This window comes from Ursus americanus, chromosome 9, assembly GCF_024610735.1.
Source record: "Ursus americanus isolate L20-20 chromosome 9, mUrsAme1.1.p, whole genome shotgun sequence".
NCBI lineage: Eukaryota > Metazoa > Chordata > Mammalia > Carnivora > Ursidae > Ursus > Ursus americanus.
In genome coordinates, this window is record NC_142135.1 from 62,236,352 (window position 1) to 62,259,937 (window position 23,586).

Here is a 23,586-nt window from a genome sequence, read left to right on the forward strand (position 1 = left end):
CTCTGTGCACAGTCTGCACTGCACACTTTACGATGGTATTATATCCTACGTTGTCTTGTCCTCTCTAATTTCCTTATATGTGCACATCTTGTCTCCTCTCTAGATTTATGAGGTCTTTGTAGAGTTTCGCATCTTAATACTCAAAAACTAAAGAGGTGATGTATGGTATGGAAGTTAAGCTGAAGTGTTGAGAACAGAGATGTGCGCTGTTTTATTGGGCAAGACTAGAAATCTCTTCTTCTGCACTGCAGAGATCTGTTATATATGCTGCAGTTGTTCTGCATGGGAAGATGGGGAAAGAGAAGTTTGTCTCAGCTTCAGAAACAATATATTGGCTCCTATAAACTAAGAGAAAACTAATAACCTTTGGCTTCTTCTGCTTCTAAAACCTAAAGCGTGATGGGTTTGATGCTTCTTGTTCCTTTTCCCTAGAAATATTTTATCATCGTTTCCTGGATATTAAATCATTTTTTTTTGGTGTTTTTTAACTTGTTTTTTTTTAAATGCTGTGTTGTGGTGCTTTAGCCTTCTGCTATCTTGATCTTTTTTAGTACATCAGATATTTTTGATCAGAATCTGTATAATTGAAGCTAGATGTGGACAGCACTTTTCAAATTGTGTATCCAGCACAGCTACTTAAAATCCCAAAGGGACTTACGGTTCAATAATATTTGTGAGCTGTTTCTTTGCATCTTAGTAAAGCCTGGATAGTGCCCCCAAAAGACTATAAATAAAATTAGATTGTTTTAGTGCTTTTCTTTCCACCTGACTTAATTTATTTCCATCTTAGAGGTCTCGCTATTCAGGATTCTGGTTTTATTTTTTAAAGGCAGTGTCAGTATAAGAGATGAGTAAGGCAAAAAATCACACAAAAACACTGGCATAAAGAATTTTGAATGTGATATTCCATTCTGCTGAATCAATACTTAATCTGTAGTAAATAACATTGGCAGAATGCCAATCCATAAAATAAACCATAAAGTGCTATAGACTATTCCAGTGCCTAATGTGCTTCTCAGGCCAACAGCATTAAATCAAGGTATGGCCCTTCTTAGTATTATACAGTTTAGCTCCTATATGATGATTATTAAATAAAATGGTTTATTTTTTATGCACCCGCTATGGGTCAAACATTGTGCGAGGCCCAGTTGAGTAGGGAAATACATAAGCATAAATTTTAACACGCAATACTAAGTTTTTGTGTGTTTTTTTATAATAATTTTTATTTTGTTATGTTAGTCACCATACAGTATATCATTCGTTTTTGATGTAATGTTCCATGATTCATTATTACACAATACTAAGTTTTATGACAAATGCAAATAAAGAAGAGTGTTATGGGTGCCTAACCCAGCTTAAGGCATTGGAGAAGATGCCAAGAGGAAGTGGTCACTGCGTTAAGTACTGAAGGACGAATAAAATCAGACTGTGAGGAAAGGAGATGCTTCAGAAAAAGGGAACAGCATGTACAGTCATAATGGCAAGGGAGTATAGACCCTCAGGAAAAGGACCAATATTTCAGTAGGAATAAAGGTTTAAGGCAGACTGACAGAAGGTAAAAATTTTAAGCAGGTCAGCCAGAAACAAACCATGAAGGAACTTATCCCATAAGCATCTGGTAGAGGAAGGGAGCATGGCTCTCTGAATTCCAAGGAAGGAGAGAACTATATAACCTTCAAACTGTTACAAAGCCATGAAAAGTACATGAAATTAACTAGTCACTGGCTAAATACCAGTCACAGGCCTATCTGTACAACAATAGAGAAAAATCACCAACTTTTTAAGACAGGAAAAACACAAGATAAACTATAACATCTACCACTACCAAATTCAAACCTTTTGATTGCACTACCTCTTTGCCTTTAAGTGGTAGTAAGATTTCAGAAGTTTATCCGGAAGCCGCCACTGAAGGATTTTAAGCAGCAAATCAGATTCCTGTTTTTAGAATAAATAAGATCAGATTTATTTATATTACAAGGACATTGAGAAGGCTGAATTCAAGATAGGCCAGACTGAAGGCAGGGAACTGTTCTCATAATTTAGGGGACTAATGACAAGAGCCTGAACTTTGTCAGTGGAAGTGGTCATAGAGAAATTTAGCAGATACAACCAACAGAATTTGCCTTCCAATTGAATAGAAGAAAACTTTTAGGATTGCTCCGCCGAAGTTCTGACATACGCCACTAGAAGAATGAGGGAAATGTAGGCTAAGAAACATAGCAAAAGGTCAATTTGGTGGGTGAAAAAGAGAAAGATGATTTCATCTAGGGACATTTTGAGCTTTCAGACCCTCTGAGACAAGTAGGTGGAGATGTCCAGAAGGTTATTATAGACATGAGTTTGAAGCTTGAGATAGACATTCAGGAGTCACGGCCTTGCACTAGATCCCATCAGGCTTGCCTACTCGAGAATATCGTTCCAGCTTCTGCCTAGCTGGCCAGACACAAGCAGAAGCCAGTTCCGACACTTTCCATCTACTTTGCTGGCACCATTCACCCTGTCGCAGCATTCCCCTGCAGACCTGTTCCGCCCAACCCAATCACACCCAGCAGGCAGCCTTGGTGGGGACCAGCATCCCCCCTCAAACCCACTACCGCCCCACCGGCACCAGGCAGACAGTTCCAGGCAGGGCCAGCACCCCTCCAAAGTGACTCCTACCCTAGGGTGCTAGGGAGCCAGCCCTGTCTACCAGCATGCCTGTAGCAGTTGTGGCCAGGTCTCTCATCCAGCCTTGCGGGGAGCTAACCCCACACACCAGGAAGCCCACAGCAGCTACAGCTGAGCGTCTCGGCCAGTTAGTTACACCAGGAGCAAGCCCTGCCCACCAGTCACAACAGGAGAGCACATGCAGCCCACACCGAAGACACCCAGGAGTGCCCAGGGAGGGCGGCACTATGGGGCCTCACAGCATGCCATGTCCATAAGGCCACCTCTTTCAAAACCAGGAGACATAGCTAACATACCTAATACATAGAAAAAAACAAAGACAAAATGAAGCAAAGGAGTATGTTGAAAAGACAAAACAAAACAAAAACCTCAGAAAAGAACTAATCAACCTGATCAATTAATGGTTACAAAGGCCCTCACTTGACATGAGAGAAGAGAGGGTGAACTATGTGAGAACTTCAACAAAGAAAAACAAAATATATAAAAGAACCAGAGATGAGGATTACAATGACTGAAATGAAAAATACATGAGAGGGAATCAAAGCAGATTAGGGGATGGAAAAGAGTGAAACAACAATCTGGAAGACAGGGTAGAAAAAGCACCCACGCTGTACAGCAAAGGTTGTTTTGTTTGTTTGTTTGTTTGTTTAAATGAGGAGGGAGAGGTCTAAGCAGCACAGGAAGACCCCGAAGTCACCTCCTCTGTTGGACACTGAATTCATGCCGGCATAGAGAATAATTCACCTGAAGAAAAACTGAAGGCTGACTGAACAGCGTCTGCCCCACAAAGGAGAGACAGAGGCATGGTAATGACAGGCACTCCAGCCCCAGTGCTACGAACTTCAGCAGAAACGGATGTCACTGACAGGCCCCACCTGTGGATTCACCAACTGGAGCAGCGAAAAAACAGTTCAAAGGGCAACAATACATAAGTGAAGGACACCCATCTTCCAACCCTAGGACATCAGCCAAACAATGAGGGAACCGCTTAAATCCTTTCTGACATCAGAGCTGCTGGCTAGTGCCATTGTTTACATTTCCTCTCCACCTAGATGGTACAGGTGGAAGCAAGATCTTAGCACTCTGGCTAGCCTGCCAGCACAGCAAGCCCTAGTCCACACCACCTCCAGTCCTCCCCCACAAGGTGGCTCCCATATTCACACCCATTCCAGCTCCAACCATCCCACCAAGGCTACTCTGGCCTGCACCCACCCCAGCTGTAGCCATCCCACTGGGGCAGCCCTGGCCCAGATCACCCTGGGCCCCACCAGCCCCACAGGGCAACCCCAATGTGGAAAGCCTTGAGACACCCCTGGCCCATGCCCCACCAGCTCTAGCCATCCTGCCAGGGCACCCACGTGTGGAACACCCAGGACACCCTCAACCAAGCCTGCTCCAGCTGTCCTGCCTACAGTGCCAGGCACACACAGGTGGCACAGGGGATATTCCCACACAAGGCTACACCTTCAAGGCTGGGAGAGGTAGCTGTTTTGCCTAATTTATAGAAACAACCACGGAAAGGCAAGTAAAATGAGACAGAGGAACATGCTCCAAAGGAAAGAACAAGATAAAACTTCAGAGAATGAACTAAATGAAATGGAGATAAGCAATTTACCTGAGTAAGAGACCAAAGTAACGATCCTAATGATACTCACCAGACTTAAGAGTGGAGGAACTCAGCGAGAACTTCAATAAAAAGAAAATAAAAATAAAATAACAGAGTTGAAGAATACAATAACTGAAATGAAAAATATGCGAGAGGGAATCAACAGCAGATAAGAGGATGCAAAAGAATATATCAGCGATCTGGAGACAGGATAATGGAAAGCACTCAAGCTGAACAGCAAAAAGTAAGAATTTTTTAAAATGAAGGTAGGTTAAAGGACCTCTAGGACAACATGAAGCACTGTAACATTGGCATTATAGGAATCCCAGAAGGATAAGAGAGAGAAAAGGGGGCAGAAAACTCATTTAAAGAAACAATATCTGAAAACTTTCCTAACCTGGGGAAGGAAACAGACATCCAGCTCCAGGAAACACAGAACCCCAAACAAGATGAACCCAAGCAGGTTAACCTCAAGACACATAATAACTAAAATGTCAAAAATTAAAATTAGAATCTTAAGACCAAAATAGAAAAGCAACTACTTATACACAAGGAAAACCCCACAAGGCTATCAGCTGATTTTTCAGCAGAAACTTTGCAAGCCAGAAGTGCGCAAAAGAAAGAAACCTACGACCAAGAATACTCTACCTAGCAAGGATATCATTCATAACTGAAGGAGCAATAGTTTCCCAGACAAAAGTTAAAGGAGGGGGCGCCTACATGGCTCAGTCAGTTAAGGATCTGCCTTCAGCTCAGCTCAGGTCAGGATCCCATTGGGCTCCTTACTCACCAGAGAGCCTGCTTCTTCCTCTGCCGGCCGCTCCCCCTGCTGGTGCTCTCTCACTCTCTCTCTGACAAATAAATAAAATCTTTTTTAAAAAATAAATAAATAAAACTTTAAAAAAATTTATAACTGGACAGCTACATGCAAAAGAATGAAACTTGACCACTCTCTCACACCATACGCAAAGATAAACTCCAAATGGATGAAAGACCTCGATGTGAGACAGGAATCCATCAAAATCCTAGAGGAGAACATAGGCAGCAACCTCTACAACATCGGCCAAAGCAACCTTTTTCATGACACATCTCCAAAGGCAAGAGAAACAAAAGATAAAATGAACCTGTGGGACTTCATCAAGATAAAAAGCTTCTGCACAGCCAAGGAAACAGTCAAAAAAACTAAGAGGCAGCCCACGGAATGGGAGAAGATATTTGCAAATGATGCTACAGATAAAAGACTGGTATCCAAGATCTACAAAGAACTTCTCAAACTCAATACGCAAGAAACAAACAAATCATAAAATGGGCAGAAGATATGAACAGACACTTTTCCAATGATGACATACAAATGGCTAACAGACACACGAAAAAATGTTCAAAATCATTAGCCATCAGGGAAATTCAAAACCACACTAAGATACCAACCTTACGCCAGTTAGAATGGCAAAAATTGACAAGGCAAGAAACAACAATTGTTGGAGAGGATGTGGAGAAAGGGGATCCCTCCTACATTGTTGGTGGGAATGCAAGTTGGTACACCCACTCTGGAAAACAGTGTGGAGGTCCCTTAAAAAGTGAAAAATTGAGCTACCCTATGATCCAGCCATTGCACTACTGGGTATTTACCCCAAAGATACAGATGGAGTGAAGAGAAGGGCCATATGCACCCCAATGTTCATAGCAGCATTGTCCACAATAGCTAAATCATGGAAGGAACCGAGATGCCCTTCAACAGATGACTGGAGTAAGAAGTTGTGGTCCATATATACAATGGAATATTACTCAGCTATCAAAAAGAACGGGTTCTCAACATTTGCTGCAACATGGACGGCACTGGAGGAGATAATGCTAAGTGAAATAAGTCAAGCAGAGAAAGACAATTATCATATGATTTCTCTCATCTATGGAACATAAGAACTAGGAAGATCGGTAGGGAAAGAAAGGGATAAAGAAGGGGGGCGGTAATCAGAAGGGGGAATGAAGCATGAGAGACTATGGACTCTGAGAAACAAACTGAGGGCTTCAGAGGGGAGGGGGGTGGGGGAATGGGATAGACTGGTGATGGGCAGTAAGGAGGGCACGTATTGCATGGTGCACTGGGTGTTATACACAACTAATGAATCCTGGAACTTTACATCAGAAACCAGGGATGTACTGTATAGTGACTAACATAATATAATAAAAAAACATTTAAAAAAATTTACAGGAGTTCATCAGCATTAATTAAACTGGCCTTATAAGAAATGTGAAAGGACTTTAAGCAGAAAAAACCATAACTAGAGTAAGAAAATTTTTAAAAGAAAAAACTTTACTAGTAAAAGCAATACATAGTAAAGGTAACAAATCAATCTTACAAATCTATTATGCAGGTTCAAAGACAAAAGTAGTAAAATCAATTATATATAAAAAATTAGTTAAGGGATTCAAGAAATAAAAGATATAAAATATGATGTCATATACATAAAACATAAAGGGGTGAGGAGTAAAAATGTAGTGCTTTTAGAATGTGTTCAGGGGCGCCTGGGTGGCACAGCGGTTAAGCGTCTGCCTTCGGCTCAGGGCGTGATCCCGGCGTTATGGGATCGAGCCCCGCATCCGGCTCCTCCACTATAAACCTGCTTCTTCCTCTCCCACTCCCCCTGCTTGTGTTCCCTCTCTCGCTGGCTGTCTCTATCTCTGTGGAATAAATAAATAAAATCTTTAAAAAAAAAAAAAAAGAATGTGTTCAAACTCAAAACCATCAACTTAATACAGACTGCTACATACTTGGGATGTTATATATGAACCTCATGGTGACCACAAACCATAAACCTGTAATAAATACACAAAAAAAGAAACAACCCAAGCATGAAGAAAGTGTAATCACAAGGGAAGAGTAGAAGAAAGGAACAGAGAAGAACTACAAAAACAACCAGAAAACAATTAACAAAATGGTAATAAGTATATGTCTATCAATAATTACTTTAAGTGTAAATGGTCTAGATGCTCCAATCAAAGGACATGAGGTAACTGAATGGATAAAAAAAAAAAAAAAAAAAAAACCAGACCCGTCTATATGCTGCCTACAAGAGACTCACTTCAGACCTCAAGATACATGCAGACTGGTGGGAAAAGATGCCATGTAAATGGAAGTCAGAAAAAAATCTAGGGTAGCAATACTTACATCAGACAAAATAGACCCTAACACAAAGGCTGTAACAAAAGACAAAGAAGGACATTCCCTAATGATCAAGGGATCACTCCAACAAGATGATATAACACTTATAAATAGCTATGCACCCATCATAGAAGCAACCTGATTGTATATAAAGCAAATGTTAACAGACATAAAGGGAGAAATTGACAGTAATAGCATAAGAGTAGGGAAGTTTAACACCCCACTTATATCAATCAATAGATCATCCTTACAGAAAATAAGTAAGAACAGTCACATTAGACCATGTGGACTTAACAGACACATACAGAACATTCCATCCAAAAACAGCAGAAAACACATTCTTTTCAAATGCACCTGGAACATTATTTAAGATACTAGCCACTATGGAAAAAGAGTATGGAGGTTACCCAAAAAATTAAAAGTAGAAATGCTATATGATCTGATATTCCACTTCAGATATTTACTCAAAGAAAACAGAAATGCTAATTTAAAAAGATATATGCACCCCTATGTTCATTGTAGCTAGAAAGTGGAGGTGGGGGATGGGCAAAATAGATGAAGGAAATTAAGAGATACAAACTTCCAGTTATGAAATAAATAAGTCACCAGGATGTAATATACAGCATAGGGAATACAGTAGGTAATATTGTAATAACTTTGTATGGTGATCACTGATAACTACACTTATGGTGAGCTTTTCCTAATGTATATAATTGTCGATTCACTATGTTGTACACCTGAAACTAATATAATATTGTGTGTATAACTATACTTCAATTTACACAATTTTAAAACATATAAATAAAAATGTAAGAATAATAAGTAAATATACACACACACACTTTGGACATTATTACTCTAGTGTTGCTAATAAAAAGTCAGATGTGAATCTAATCCTTCTTCCTTTTAGATGCTCTGCTTCTTTCTCTCTGGAGTTGTTTCCTTTTTTTAAATTTCACCCTACTGTCTCAAAGCGTTGACACATTTCCCCTTTCTCTCTCTTGTTTTGTACCCGATAAGTCCATTCACTCTTTCGATTGTGGAAAAATTTCAATTAGCAGTTCTTCAAATATTTAACTTTTATTTCTTTCTCTGTTAATCAGATGTTGACACTTCCTCTATTTTTCATACCCCTTTAATTTTTCTTTCATTTTTCCAGTTCTTTGTCTCTTCTTGATGCCTCCTGGGAATGGTTCAAAACATATTCCATCTCATTAATTCACTTGTCAACTGTATTCTTTCAACCCATGAATTCAGTTTTTTATTTCTATTATATCTGACTGGTACTTTTTTATAACTTCTTGTCTCTGTTTAATGTTTCCAATGCCCTTCTGTATGCCCTTGAGAATGTTTATCAGGATTATTGTAAATCCTTTTTTCTCTGGCTCATTAGTTCTACTCCCTCTGGAATTAGTTGTTCAGTCTGTGATCTCTCCTTTCTGGTGCTTTACATCGGTGATCTTCAAATGTCTCTTTATTTGTCCTATCCCTTTCAGAGTATCAGCTATCGTTTTTATATTATATTCTGAGTTCCATCCATATCCCACTTACTTCTAAGGCATGTCCAGAATTAGACTCAGAGGAGGAAAACCACAATTGCTGTAAATTTCCCATCTTAACACTCACCTATAACACAAACTAGATTTAATGTCCTCAAGATTTAGCCTGATATGACGTGGTTATCTTTTCATATTAGTAGAATTAGACCATGTCACAGAATCACCAAACATCTTCCATTTGTTTATGGGAAGAGACAGTTTTCTAGGGCTGTCAGGAAGGCTAATAATGGCCGATAGCAAATAACTGTAGAAAATGTAATTATCAATGGAAAAATGTCTTAGAAACTTAATACTTTGTGATGGTTACAGTGAATGTAATTTTCCTTCCTTCCCTTCATAGACCTATAGGATATAAAGTTTTTCATTCAAAATTATTAAAATTTAGTTTTGAGGATTTCTTAACTGAATTGTTACTGACCACCAAGATAACTAGAGAAGCTTCTTGGGTTTTACAAAACCAGTTTGGATATTGCTTATCTACAAATAGAATAGAAATTGTTTTGGCATCTTGTGTGGAACTGTTTCTGCCTTGCCTTCATGTTCCTGATGTATCAATATTTGTATCTTACCAGACACCTGTGCAGATGTCTAGCCTTTTCTTTTGATCTGACATTCACTTACTTAATAAATATTTGTTGAACACTTGACATACTATTGTTCTAGTTGCCAGGAGCCCAGCAAGAAGGACGCAGTCCCTGCTTTCACGAGCGTTAGAGTTTAACAAGTATCCAGATTGAATGTAAGTCTATTAGAGCAGGGAGTTTATTCTGTGTTGTTTTTCCTCGTATACCAGGCACCTAGAACAGTGTAAATATTGGTTGAATGTTAAGCAGGTAAATACTGGACGCTAATTACAAGTGTGTTGAATGTTACGGCGGAAAAGTGCTGGTATCATGGAGTATGGGAGCCTTACCTTATCTGGGGATCATATAGAATTAGGTCTCCCACTGACAAAGCCATCCTTTCCCGAGTGGTTTATGCAGGCTCATGTACACAATCAGCACCTATTTCCTATTCAGGCCACCCTCCTATTGTGCATGGAGGCTTGAACCACCTTGGATGTTTCAGTATTGATTTCTGTAAATGAGAAGTTAGATGAATTGCTTAATCATACCATATGTTTATAGAAACAAAAGAAAAAATCAGTGTAACAATGCTGATTTGTGTTTCTTGCTTCTTGCCTATCCACTCTATCCCCCATTTTCTTTTCTATCTTGCAGATGAAGGAGCTTCTATGCACCCTTGTGATGATACATACTGTGGACCTTTCCCAGAATCTGAGCCGGAAGTGAAAGCTGTAGCCGCTTTCCTCCGAAAACACAGGATGCACATCAGGGCTTACCTCTCCTTTCACGCATACGCTCAGATGTTGCTGTATCCCTATTCTTACAAATACGCAACAATCCCCAACTTTAGCTGTGTGGTAAGTACTTGACCTTGTACATGCGTGTCAGGCTTTATGCTTCTTTTCGAAAGCTGTAAGAGTTCTGAGTAGTAATGATAATAGCAAACACATATTGTGCTTATTCCAATAAGCATTTTGGACACATTAACTCCTTTATTTTCCATAATCATATGAGGTAGGTAACTATTATTTTCCCCATTTTACAGATGAGGAAACTGAAACCTAGGGAAATTAAGTAATTAGATGCAGAACGCACAGCTACTGAGTGCCATAGCCAGGATTCAGCCCCAAATCTAGCCCCAGCCTTGCCACTTTGAACCACTGTGCTATGCCGCTTCTCAAACACAAGCATCTCAAACCAATTTACATTCTCACCACGGGTAACACAGAAAGTTGTCAGGATGGATTTGATTAGTATTACAGCTTCGGTCACCTATGCAGGGCTATAATTAATTTTATTGGGTAAATGATTGTTCATAAATTATGGTCTGACTCTCATTAATTAAAAGCAAGTTTTAATTTATAAGCGCTATTTGCTTAATGGTTCTAAGTCTCTGGGCATGGATCTGACAAGTTGGTGCTAAGAATGAACAGCCCTTCAGGCCTAAGGTTACTTGGCAGTGAAAAAGCAGTTTCTTTCTTCTTCATCTCAGAAACCCAACAAGCTGTGCGCTGTAGGGCAAAATTCCTTGTAAAGTGAGTCTGAGTCAGAGCCTCTAGCACCTTAAGGTCTATAAATTCAAAACCAGGTCAAACTAATATACGATGTTCGAAATGAGGGAGAGGAAGAGAACAGTGACTGTGAAGAGGTACAGCTGTTGATGTTCTATTCCTTGGCCTGGATGCTGGTCGCATGAATGTCTGTAATTTGTGATCATTCATTGAGCTATAAACCGAAATCGGGTATATTCTTCTGTATGTATGTTATACTTGAATTAAAAGCTTTGATAAAAGAGAAGCGTCCCCTTTCTTCCTATACCTTGAACTCTAAATCTTTCACCAGTTGGTTGGAGTTGCAGAAATTCCTGACCCAGATGTCCAGGACCTGGAAGGAATGGAGAACATGAGGTGGTCAAGAAGAAGGCCTGAGGGAAGTCTTCTAGTCTGTCCAAAAGAGAAACTTTGTTCTTGGCATCCCAAGCAAGAATTCTGAGCAAATTCTCTCTTGAGAAACTTTGTAAAGGTGGCAGTTCTTGTTAAGAGTACAATTCTTCAGCTACTATGTGGGTCAAATAGGCTTGTTGTTGTTGCTGTTGTTGTTGTTAACCTGGCACCTTAACCACCCTGTATCACACAATGCTTCTCCAGGCAAATGATCAGCCCTTTCTAAACTGGGCACAATGTCTATTTATATTCTCACAACCAATTATATGGACTATGCAACATATTAAAATTATTACATGAGGATGTTCTCCATATTTTGAATTTAGCTTGTTACCGGAAGTTAAGCCTATTTTCATTTTGTCTTGGACTGGAGGAGATGGTATAAAGATTCACAACCAAGGATGACTGCCTCCCAGACACACCTAACAATGTTGAAGACATTTTGATTATCACCACAAGGCTGGAGGATGCTCTTGGCAACGAGTGGATAGAGGCCAAGGATGCTGCTACAGACCCTACAATGTACAGGACAGCCTCCCACAGCAAAGAATTACTCAGTCCAGACTGTCAATAGTACCGCTGTTGAGAAATCCTGTTACCAGGTTACATATACGCTAAGTCGCTAATGCCAGGATTAACATTCTCGGAAACTAGGTAGTCTCTGAATGTGAACCAGAAACCATTCGATTCTAATAAATTGTTCAAAAACATTCCATCAATGTGTAGGAGTCTGTGTTTCTGCTCACATTTTTAGGTCATTCATTAACTTGCTTTAAATATGGAAATATTTGAATAAAAAATATATTCCTTACTTAGTTGAGGTTCAATAAGTGAGGCCTGGGTCCTTTTGGACAATGGAAAAGAGAAAGCAATAAAGAAAGGAGGAATTGTTTAAACTCTTTTAAATAGGTGTCCAGCGACACCACCCTGGAAAATAATTCCTAGAAAATTTTATGAAGTTTTCACTTTTTTGTGGAATGACCCTCCCCAGCCCTCTTATCAACATCTCCCTGGGCCTGACGGAAGTACCATGAGCTCAAAAGGCTAAAACTGCGCATATGTTTTGTGTAAATAGGCCAAGTGGTTGTATTTTTTCTTTCTTAAGAGATTTTTGGGGGTAGTTTAGTCATCCGAAATAATGAGGAACAAAAGTCTCTTCACCAGCAGAACACAGTAATCTTCTAAATCTAGAAAAACCTGCCCTTGCCATGGAATAGTGCTGAAACCATTGGAGAAGTTAAAATCTCAGAACGTTCTCCATAAAGGTATCTTATTATGGTGTTTACATGCCTTTTCTGTTGGCTCCTGAGAGGAGAATGTCATCATCAGTGAGATCAATAATAAATTGTCTGCCAGATTCTGGAGGCTGGTCCTTTAATATCCAGAGAGAGTGGCAGTGGCTACAAATGCTGCTTTATGCATCCCCGAGGCGACTGAGGACAGCAAGCCAAAGCTGGGTCCAACACACAGCACCATGTTGCCCGGAGTACTTCAGCTGATACAATAAATGATTTATAGGCCAGTTGAAACGGGAGAGTTGTATACTGGTTTCAGCATACTTCTTTTCCTCTCACAGGTCATACAATACTCCTCTAACTCCTTTTTGGGATTAATGCTGTTATACCATTTGAAAATGTTTTGAAGTGTAGCCAGTAGCATTTTAGTTCATGATAGACTATTCACCTTTTCGTATTTTTATTGTGTTGATAATTTTTCCGATTTTTGGCATTGACAGGTAGAGTTCTGCCTCAAAATGTCTCCATCTTGGCAGTACCTGAGCTCTGTCGGAGGCGTGCGTAACTCTAGATGTCAGGGAGCATTCTGGAAATCTTCTTCCCATTACCGTAGGGATAAATGAATCGCATAAGAGAAATCACTCTTCCTGAACTAAAGGGTCTCTTAATTGATCCAAATGTGTTTTAAATACCTTGTACATAGCCACTGAAGTGTGTACTTAAGGATCAATAAGATGATCTTGATATTCCTGCAGAGCTATGCTTATTCAACATTCATGCGAGAAGTACTGAGCACCTGTTATACACAGGCACGTTGCTAAATAATGCATACGTAGCTCTGGAGAAGACTGGCATGGGCTCTGCCCTATCGAGCATTTTGTAATTTACAGAAACAAGTGTCTGTGAATGAAAGTGAAGAGGACGGAACACTAAATCAGCATCAGAAGATATGGGTACTTAACTCAACCACTCCGTGCTGGGTAACCCCAGGCTGCCCATTTGACCTTGCTGAGCCTTTCTTTTTTGTCTGTAAAATGGAACTATTACTGATCACTGGCTTGGTGGAAGGATCAATCAAAGGAAATAATGTGTTCTAAAATATTGGGGCGCCTGGGTGGCACAGCGGTTAAGCGTCTGCCTTCGGCTCAGGGCGTGATCCCGGCATTATGGGATCGAGCCCCACATCAGGCTCCTCCGCTATGAGCCTGCTTCTTCCTCTCCCACTCTCCCTGCTTGTGTTCCCTCTCTCACTGGCTGTCTCTATCTCTGTCGAATAAATAAATAAAATCTTAATAAATAAATAAATAAATAAATAAATAAATAAATAAATAAATAAATTTAAACTGCAGCATGTGACAAGGAATATTATTACATTATTAAATATAACTCTTACCTAATGTGCCCAACCTTGCTCTCAAATTGAAGACGGATAGGGCCCAAACAACATGCCAGTGTTTCCAAAGGTTTCAGTGCAATGATGTAAAGTGATACCAGCTCTCCCTTTTCCCTCACAGGAATCTGCAGCTTACAAAGCTGTGAATGCACTTCGGTCAGTATACGGAGTACAATATAGATATGGACCTGCCTCCAGCACATTGTGTAAGTTTCCTGTGTATTTTGTGTTAGAATCATCTCTTGAACCAAGATCCTGACTTTCCTTTTAAAAAACAGAAGTGTGTTTCCTCTTAATGAGAAATTTTTAACAACCAAATTAGCCAAGGAAGATGGAGGGAGTTTATATTTGATTAGTTTTACACTGCTTGACATAAATCATTATACCAATTGAAATAAATTCTAAGTAGAGAATATTCTAAGTATGTAGTAATGACTGCAAAGTTGAATTGAGATCTTATGACGGTAGAAAGTACCCAAATGGGCTCCTTGAGCAATTGTAACTACTGTAAGGGTGGAAATGGGCCTTGAGAATATAATGAAGTAATGTCTCAGCCCAAAAAGAGCTTTCCTTTTATTCCTCTCCTCCACCATTCTTGTTTTGAAACTGTATTTCTTATGTAACACCTTTGGCTGAACTTCCCCCTAAAAGGTGATTAAAATACTTTTTTTGGTTTTTAAAATGAATTTATTATTTTAATTTTAGGTAGTTAACACACAGTGCAATATTGGTTTCTGGAGTAGAATTCAGTGATTCATCACTTACATACAACACCCAGTGCTCATCATAGCAAGTACCCTCCTTAACACCCATCACCCATCTAGCCCATTCCCTACCCACCTCCCTCCATCAACCCCATTTGTTCTCTATCATTAAGAGTCTCTTATGGTTTATTTCCCTCTCTCCTCCCCACCCCCCATCCCATATGTTCATCTGTTTTCTTTCTTAAATTCCACGTATGAGTGAGATCATAGGTATCTGTCTTTCTCTGACTTATTTCACTTAGCATAATACCCTCTAGCTCCATTCATGTCATTGCAAATGGCAAGATTTCATTTTTTTGATAGCTGAGTTATATTCCATTGTATATACATGCCACTTGTTCTTTATTCATCAATTGATGGACAGTTGGGCTCTTTCAATAGTTTGGCTATTCTTGATAATGCTGCCATAAACTTCAGGGTGCATGTATCCCTTCAAGTCTGTATTTTTGTATCCTTGGGGTAAATACCTAGTGGTATAAATGCTGGCTCATGGGATACTTCTATTTTTAACTTTTTGAGGAACTTCCATAATGTTCTCCAGAGTGGCTGCACCAGTGTATATTCCCACCAACAGTGCAAGAGGGTCCCCTTTCTCCACACCCTCACCAACACCTCTTGTTTCCTGTGGTGTTAATTTTAGCCATTCTGACAGGTGTGAGATGGTATCTCGTCATGGTTCTGATTTATATTTCCCTGATAACGAGTGATGTGGAGCATCTTTTCATGTGTCTCTTAGCCGTCTGGATGTCTTCTTTGGAAAAATGGCTATTCATGTCTTCTGCCCATTTCTTAACCAGGTTATTTGTTTTTTTGGGTGTTAAGTTGGTAAGTTCTTTGTAGATTTTGGATACTAATCCTTCATCAGATAGGTAATTTGCAAATATCTTCTCCCATTCTGCAAGCTGCCTTTTAGTCTGTTGACTGTTTCCTTCACTGTGCAGAAGTCTCTTATCTTGATGAAGTCCCAATAGTTCATTTTTGCTTTTGTTTTCCTTGTCTCCGGAGATGTGTCTAGTAAGAAGTTCCTATGGCTAATGTCAAAGAGGTTTCTGCCTGTGTTTTCCTCTGAGATGTTGATGGTTTCCTGTCTCACATTTAGGCCTTTCAGCCATTTTGAATTTATTTTTGCGTGTGGTGTAAGAAAGTGGTCCAGTTTTATTGTTCTGCATGTTGCTATCTGAGTTTCCTAACACTATTTGTTGAAGAGACGGTCTTTTTTCCCCTGGATATTCTTTCCTTCTTTGCTGAAGATTAGTTGACCATATACTTGTGGGTCCATTTCTGGGTTCTCTATCCTGTTCCATTGATCTATGGGTCTGCTTTTGTGACAGTACCATACTGTCTGGATGACTACAGCTTTGTAATATAGCTTGAAATCTGGAATCATGGTGCCTCCAGTTTTGTTTTTCATTTTCAGAATTGCTTTGGGTATTTGGGGGTCTTCTGTGGTTCCATATAAATTTGAGGATTGTTCTAGCTCTATGAAAAATGCTGGTGGTATTTTGATAGGGATTGCATTAAATGTATAAACTGCCTTGGGTAGTATAGACATTTTGACAATGTTTGTTCTTCCAATCCAAGAGCATGGAATGTTTTTCCATTTTTTTGTGTCCTCTTCAACTTCTTTCATAATTGTTCTATAGTTTTCAGAGTACACATCTTTTACTTCTTTCTTTAGATTTATTCTTAGGTATCTTATTCGTTTTGGTGCAATTGCAAATGGTATCAATTTCTTGATTTCTTTTTCTGCTGCTTTGTTATTGGTATATAAAAATGAAACATTTCTGCACATTGATTTTATATTGTGTGACTTTGCTGAATTCATGTATGAATTCTAGCAATTTTTGGTGGAATCTTTAGGGTTTTCTACATAGCATATTAGGTCATCTGCGAAGAGTGAGTTTGACTTCTTCCTTGCCAATTTGGATGCCTTTTATTTCTTTTCACTGTCTCATTGCTGAGGCTAAGACATCCAGTACTATGTTAAATAGTAATGGCAAAAATGGACATACCTGTCTTGTTCCCGACAGTAGGGGAAAGGCTCTCAGTTTCTCCCCATTGAGGGTGATATTAGCTGTGGGTCTTTTATATAGGGCCTTTTGATGTTTAGGTATTTTCCACCTATCCCTACTTCACTGTGGGTTTCCATCAGGAAATGATGCTGTATTTTGTCAAATGCTTTTTCTGCATCTATTGACAGGATCATATGGTTCCTACCCTTTCTTTTATTAATATGGTGTATCGTGTCGATTGACTTGCAAGTATTGAACCACCCCTGTAGCCCAGGAATAAATCCCACTTGATCATGGTGAATAATTCTCTTAATGTACTGTTGAATTTGATTTGCTAATATTTTATTGAAATAAAGAGCAACTGGGTATACGGAAAGAACTTGAACAAAGAATCAGAAGACATGGATTCTAGTCCTTCTTTTGCCACTAATAGAAATATAATCCTGGCCAAGAAATTAATCCTGGGCTTCAGTTTCCACAATTGTTAAGTGAGGAATTGGACTAGGTCATCTCTCATGGTCTTTCCTATATGACTTGGAAAATCTAGATCATACATTTCTGAATGTCTATGGATGCACACACACATGGGTTGTATGTACACATATAGATAGTGACATCCAATTTTGCTTTCAGCGAGGTACCAAATTTCTCCTTGATTTCTTTAACCTACCAATTATTATATTCCATATATAACCACTTTCTTCAGCCTTCAAAGAAAAGTTCAGTTTTAAGCAATTAACATTGCTTATCAAATAAGTTTATCCTAATAATGAATGTCTTAAGTATCAGAATTGTTTTCAAAGTCTATGATTATTGGTGTCATGCTGACTTTTTTTTAGATCTGTTTTTCATGGGATGCCTGGGTGGCTCAATCAGTTAAGCATCTGACTTCAGCTCAGGTCACGATCCCAGAGTCCTGGGATCAAGCCCTACATCAGGCTCCCTGCTCAGCAGGGAGGCTGCTTCTCCCTCTCCTTCTCCTTCTGCCCCTTCCTCAGCTGGTGCTCCCTCTCTCTCTCTCTCTCAAATAAACAAATAAAATATTTAAAAAAAATACTGTTTTCCAGTAGTGCCACGCTGAAAAAGGAAATATAGTATTTTTTAAAAATCATATTATTATTACCAATATAATATGTATTAAACATTAATTTTTAAAAATCTTACAGTCTACCTTTCCAGCTTGATATCAAGCCACAGTCATAGTATTATATTTACCAAGAACAACCTGTTACCATAGAAATGAGGCTGTTCCATCACCACGATGTAACTGTTGGCACATACTGACTCTGACTTTGGCTTCTATGACTACTATTTGCAATTCCAGTGTACTCTAACCCGAGGGACAACAAAGCCACAGCCTACCTTCTGTCCTTAACCAAAGAAAGGCGAGCCTGAGAAACAGCAGAGTATTTTAACTGTTATCTTAACATCATTTATCTCTAACTTGTCCTGGCAAAAATAGCATAAAAAGTGTATTATTTGAGCAAATGAACATGCTCTGAAAACTTTTTAATAATATTAGTGTTAGGTCAGTCTGGATCACATTAATTTCAAGAAGAAAGTCTGTAAAGATTCTTCTCTTTTTATTTTTTTTAAGATTTTATTCATTTACTTGAGCGAGAGTGAGAGTGGGAAAGAGTACACAGAGGGAGAGGGACAGGCAGACTCCCCCCCTCCAGCAGGGAGCCCAGCAATGCGGGGCTCGGTCCCAGGACCCTGAGATCATGACCTGAGCTGAAGGCAGATGCTTAACCGACTGAGCCACCCAGGTGGCCCTATAAAGATCCTTCTATAAAAGATTTATTTATAATTAGTAAGAGCCTTCTATGCTAAAAACTACACACTAGGCACTTTGGGGTGTAAAGATACAAAATAATAAGGGCTTGTGTATCCTAGCACATTGTTTTGTTTAATTTCCACAACAACACTATGCAGTAGGTATTATCATCCCTTTTTCTAAAGGGGAGATTGAGGCTTAGACAAGTCACAGTAGGTGGTAGGATCAAGCCCTTACTCTGCCTCTAGTGTCTATACTTTCAACCTGTGCTGAAAAGCTGGAGCATGTGAGGTCACAGGAGCCAGAAAGAGAGAGAAATGCCAATGAATTATCAACTACACTGAATGCTGTTGAGAGGTTGAACGTGGGGTCTGCAGGGGGAAAAACAAAGCAAAAGAGATTAGGCCTGCTGTCATTGGTGACCTTCAAGAGCAAAGTTTCATGGACAGGTAGAGGCAAGAACCAGATTGAAAGGGGTTGAGGATATAGAGGCAACATATATAGATTCTCTTTGTGTTCTAAAGCCAAAGGACAAAGAGAAAAAGGATGGCATATAGCAGGGGAAGGAAGTGCCGTATGGAATCGGTGCTGGAACATTTTGGCCAATGCAGATACAAGAGAAGGTGGCTTCATTAATGAAACTACGTCCCAGAGAGGGGACCCTCTCACTACCAAGGAAGACAATGATGAATGGAATCAAAAGATGACACCTGTAAAAACAAACAAACAAAAACAAAAAAACAAGCAAGAGCTCCTCCTCTGAGCTGGAAGGAGGACAGCCAGAGAGCTGTGATGTCAGTAGAAAAGGTGGTGGGATGATTACTTTTTATTTGCATGAGGACAGTGGTTAAGTGAGGGGCAGGCCGACAAGAGCCTGAGAAAAGTTCAGTAAATGAAGGTCTAGAGGAAGGAGCCTGGAGCAGCATTGAGAACAGAGCACATCAGTTGACTAGTGTGATTTCACAGCAAAGTCCTTCTCCAGCTCCCTCTCAAGGAGTAAAAGCAGAGAAACTGGGCCAGGGATTAGTTTGTTTATAGATGACTGAAGTGGGGGTGGAAATAAATGTTACTGAAATTGAGGCTGAGAAATTTTGACCTCATCACACTGGAAAAGCATTACTACCTAGACTAGATCCTCAACGATGATGGCAGGTAGGATTTTTAAGTTCCATGAGCCCAATGCCAAGGAACTACTGTTAAATCATTCTTGTTGAAACAGTGTTTAATGAGAAGGATTTAGGATAGCCTAGTAAGCAAGTACTATATATAAACTTTGAAAACTATGCAGACTCTTCAGTGAGGCTTTTTTTTTTCTTTTTTTAACTTTTAGATGTGAGCTCTGGTAGCTCAATGGATTGGGCCTACAAAAATGGAATACCCTACACATTTGCTTTTGAGCTTCGTGACACTGGACATTTTGGATTTTTACTTCCAGAGATGCTCATCAAACCAACCTGTACAGAGACCATGCTGGCTGTGAAAAATATCACAATGCACTTACTAAAGAAATGTCCCTGAGACCACCCAAGGGTCAGGTCAACCACCAGACAGAGAGCTGATTCTGTGCAAGAGCTAGCCGGCAGTGGGTGGAAATTGCTTTTAAAAAGAAGGGCAGCTTCTTAGAATGAACACATCTGTGGACTTTAAAAGGACCTACTTATGCAATTCAAGTTTCTGTGGCAATAAGAAAATGGTTTAAAAAATCTGAGCATAGCCTAGTTTGCTATAAGAGAAAGCATCCATTTTATATCCCTTTAGAGTCCTATTTAATTAAGGGGAAGGGGGATATTTTCAAACTCATACTGTCTCAAGAAATGGTCAAATTAAGGATTTTACTGCAATAAATCTCCTTTTCTCAATTAAGATCTTGGCTACTAATGGTGTTTAATCACTTGGTTTTCATTTGAAATGGAAACTTTTGAAATGGAGAGAAATGTATTTCTTTAAAAATATACAAGTTATCAAGACCTCAGATTCTTCACCTCTTCACCCTCTTCACCTCTTCACCCTCTTCTCCTCTTCACCCTCTTCACCTCTTCACCCCGGCATTAGTGCATCGTGTACCTCTAAAAATATAGCAAGATGGAGCATTCATGTTTAGACTCTGAGAATACCACTTACAAAAACAGAAGGAAACATTAACTGAGGGGCCAGACACAGCGTTAAGAGCTTTACACTAATAATCTCATTTATGCTCAAATACTATGAGGTAGATATTCCTATTATCCTCGTTTTTCAGATGAGGAAATTGAGACTTAGAAAAGTGATATAGATTTCCATTTCCAGGAATATGATGAGATAGGTATCTGGACAGCTGGAAACAACTACAACTTCTGGACAAAATATAATTTTTTAAATCATCCTTAAAACATCAAACAAAAAAAAGTAGAAATCTCAAGCTAGGCATTGAATGAAGGCAGGAATCTAGAGAAGCAAGTGGTGTACTGTTATCCTGACAGCATTTGTCAAACCAGGTGAGTGCAGACTTTGACTTTCACAGCATTTTGCAGAATGGGAGCAGAGAACAAAGCCCAAGGCTACTCCAAGGTGGGAAGTCTAATAGCAGATTCTCCTCCTACCAGAATTCTAGAATTCTATACCCTCAGGGTAAGGGTAAATTACAAATAAACCCCCAAAATACCTTCAATGGAAAATTGACTATTTCAATTTTGGCAAGAGTAGAGAGGGGAGAAACTGCAGCTGAATCATAGGTCAGCTTTTTCTGGTTTGTGGCCCAAATTCAGGCTACCTAAATGGTCCGATAAACCTCTAGCCAAGAATTTAATTCCGACCAATCCCAGATTGATTGTACCCTCCAAGTATTTGGTAGAAGGAAATGCAAATCCCCTTGGAGGATTTATGTGACCAAGACACATCATGAACGCCAGGATGAAAAGATGAGCCTGAAAACTTCCAGAAGGGAGAAAAAAATGATCACAAAGGAATGAGGACTAGAGTAACATGAAACTTCTCAACAGCACCAGTGAAGCTGAAGACAATGAAGAAATGCCTTCAGAGTTTTCAGGGGAAATTCAATCCTAAAAATCTACACCCAGCAAAATGATCAATGAAATGTGAGGGTAGAATACAAACATTTTCATAAAATTGAGCTCCTAAATTATGAAGCTTTCTCAGGAACCTCCTGGAGGATATGCTCTACCAAATTGAGGGAGTAAGCCAAGAAAAAGATGTAGGATCTCAGAAAATGGGAATTCCCACAGGAGAAAGGGATGGAAAAAATCTCAAGATAATGGTGAAGGGAAAAGTCCCAGTAACCGTTGTATACCAGGCTTAGAGAACCACCAGCTTGGAACAAGAGAAGGAGAGCTGAAGACTTAGATGAAATTCTCCAAGATAAACACAACACAATACATGTTGAGAGGCACTTTTTACTTCTATCAGAAAATCTGGGGATGAATTACTAATAAAAGCACAGAAACCAGGCAAACAACAACAAAATGCAATAGTTAACTCTGGTGAAAACAAAGAGCTATAGAAGAGAAGAACTATAATCATGGCATACTACATGACTCAGCTATGGACAATTATATAGTTAAAATAATGTTAGCCCTAAATATTGATTTAACCAAAAACTATGATATAAATATATTTGAAGGGGAGGAAGAAGTAATGTATGTGAGAGGAGGGGTATAGGAGAGCTAAATCTTCATCTGCCATGGTAGAAAGTAAATAGACAACATCTAAACCTGAAAGAAAAAACAATCAAGTAACATCAGGATATGCATGTTATTTAGACATAAGAAAGTAAATTTAAGAAGAAATAATTGAGAAGATTAAGAATTATTGGACTAAGGAGAGGGAATTAGGAGAAAGGAAGGATGGGGCAGAGGACTACTGTTTTTAATATAAGCCTTGTCATATTATTTGACTGGTTTTTTTTTTTAATTATGAAAATACCACACAAAGTATATTCCTTTTACAGGAAGAGTGTTCTTTAAAGTGTACTCCCAACTATTCACCATCCAGTCTTTTTGATGTTTATAAAATATACGTTATTTCCATTAAAAATTTAAATTTAAATTAAAAAGAAATATTAAATGAGATTATATGTGGAATGCTTAGCCCAGAACCTAGAGCATAGTAGATATTTCTACGCTTTACAAATCTAATATATCTTTTCATCTTGTAGTTCCAGTTATATATTTGTAGGAATGGATCTAGGGCAGATTTGAGGCTCAGGCCTGCTAAGAAATAGTACACCTGGGAATTTAAACTTCAATTCACCCCATCTGCCAGTAAATGCTCAGAAATGACCTGGAGCTGGGCGTGATTTTATACTAGTTATTTCTACCCATAGCAAAGGTGAAAAGCAAAGTGTCCAGAATAACCAGAAGGACCAGAGGCTTACGAAGATTCGCAAGGATGGAAAGGTCCTCCTTCTCAAAGGACCTGACAAAGATGCACAGAGTCACCTTGTGTCATCTAGTGGCCTTTGTGGACCCCTGACTCCAGGAAACTCTTCCCTTTGATTGGGAGCATGCTGTGTATCTCCTGCTTTCTTAGCTTTCTCTGTCCACAGCCTTCGCTGGTATCTGTTGATGCCTTTCTGTCAAACATTATCACCCCCGCAACAACCAAGCAATAAACAAGTCTTGGGGCGCCTGGGTAGCGCAGTCGTTGGGCATCTGCCTTTGGCTCAGGGCATGATCCCGGCGTTCTGGGATCGAGTCCCACATCAGGCTCCTCCGCTGGGAGCCTGCTTCTTCCTCTCCCACTCCCCCTGCTGTGTTCCCTCTCTCGCTGGCTGTCTCTCTGTCACATAAATAAATAAAAGCTTAAAAAAAAAAAAAAGAAAAAAAAGAAGTCTTGAATATTGGGGGGGAGGGGAATTTACAGATAACCCCCAAAATTCATCTTTTATTATATTTTTAATTTCCATCTAT

General features: G+C 39.4%; 1 protein-coding gene across 2 annotated transcripts in view; it reads left to right on the forward strand.

Moving 5' to 3' along the window:
• Positions 1-20,512, forward strand: part of CPA6 (carboxypeptidase A6) — a 324,775-nt gene extending 304,263 nt beyond the window's left edge. Inside the window, exons 9-11 of one of the 2 annotated variants that reach the window (XM_087864840.1) lie at positions 10,213-10,415; positions 14,251-14,335; positions 20,013-20,512. In XM_087864840.1, coding sequence (XP_087720966.1) covers positions 10,213-10,415; positions 14,251-14,335; positions 20,013-20,200 — 476 coding nt within the window. In that variant the 3' untranslated portion in view covers positions 20,201-20,512. Of the gene's footprint in view, positions 1-10,212; positions 10,416-11,400; positions 13,443-14,250; positions 14,336-20,012 lie in introns of those variants that run through there. The other variant, XM_087864841.1, reaches the window with a different exon arrangement.
• Positions 20,513-23,586: the final 3,074 nt, after the last annotated feature.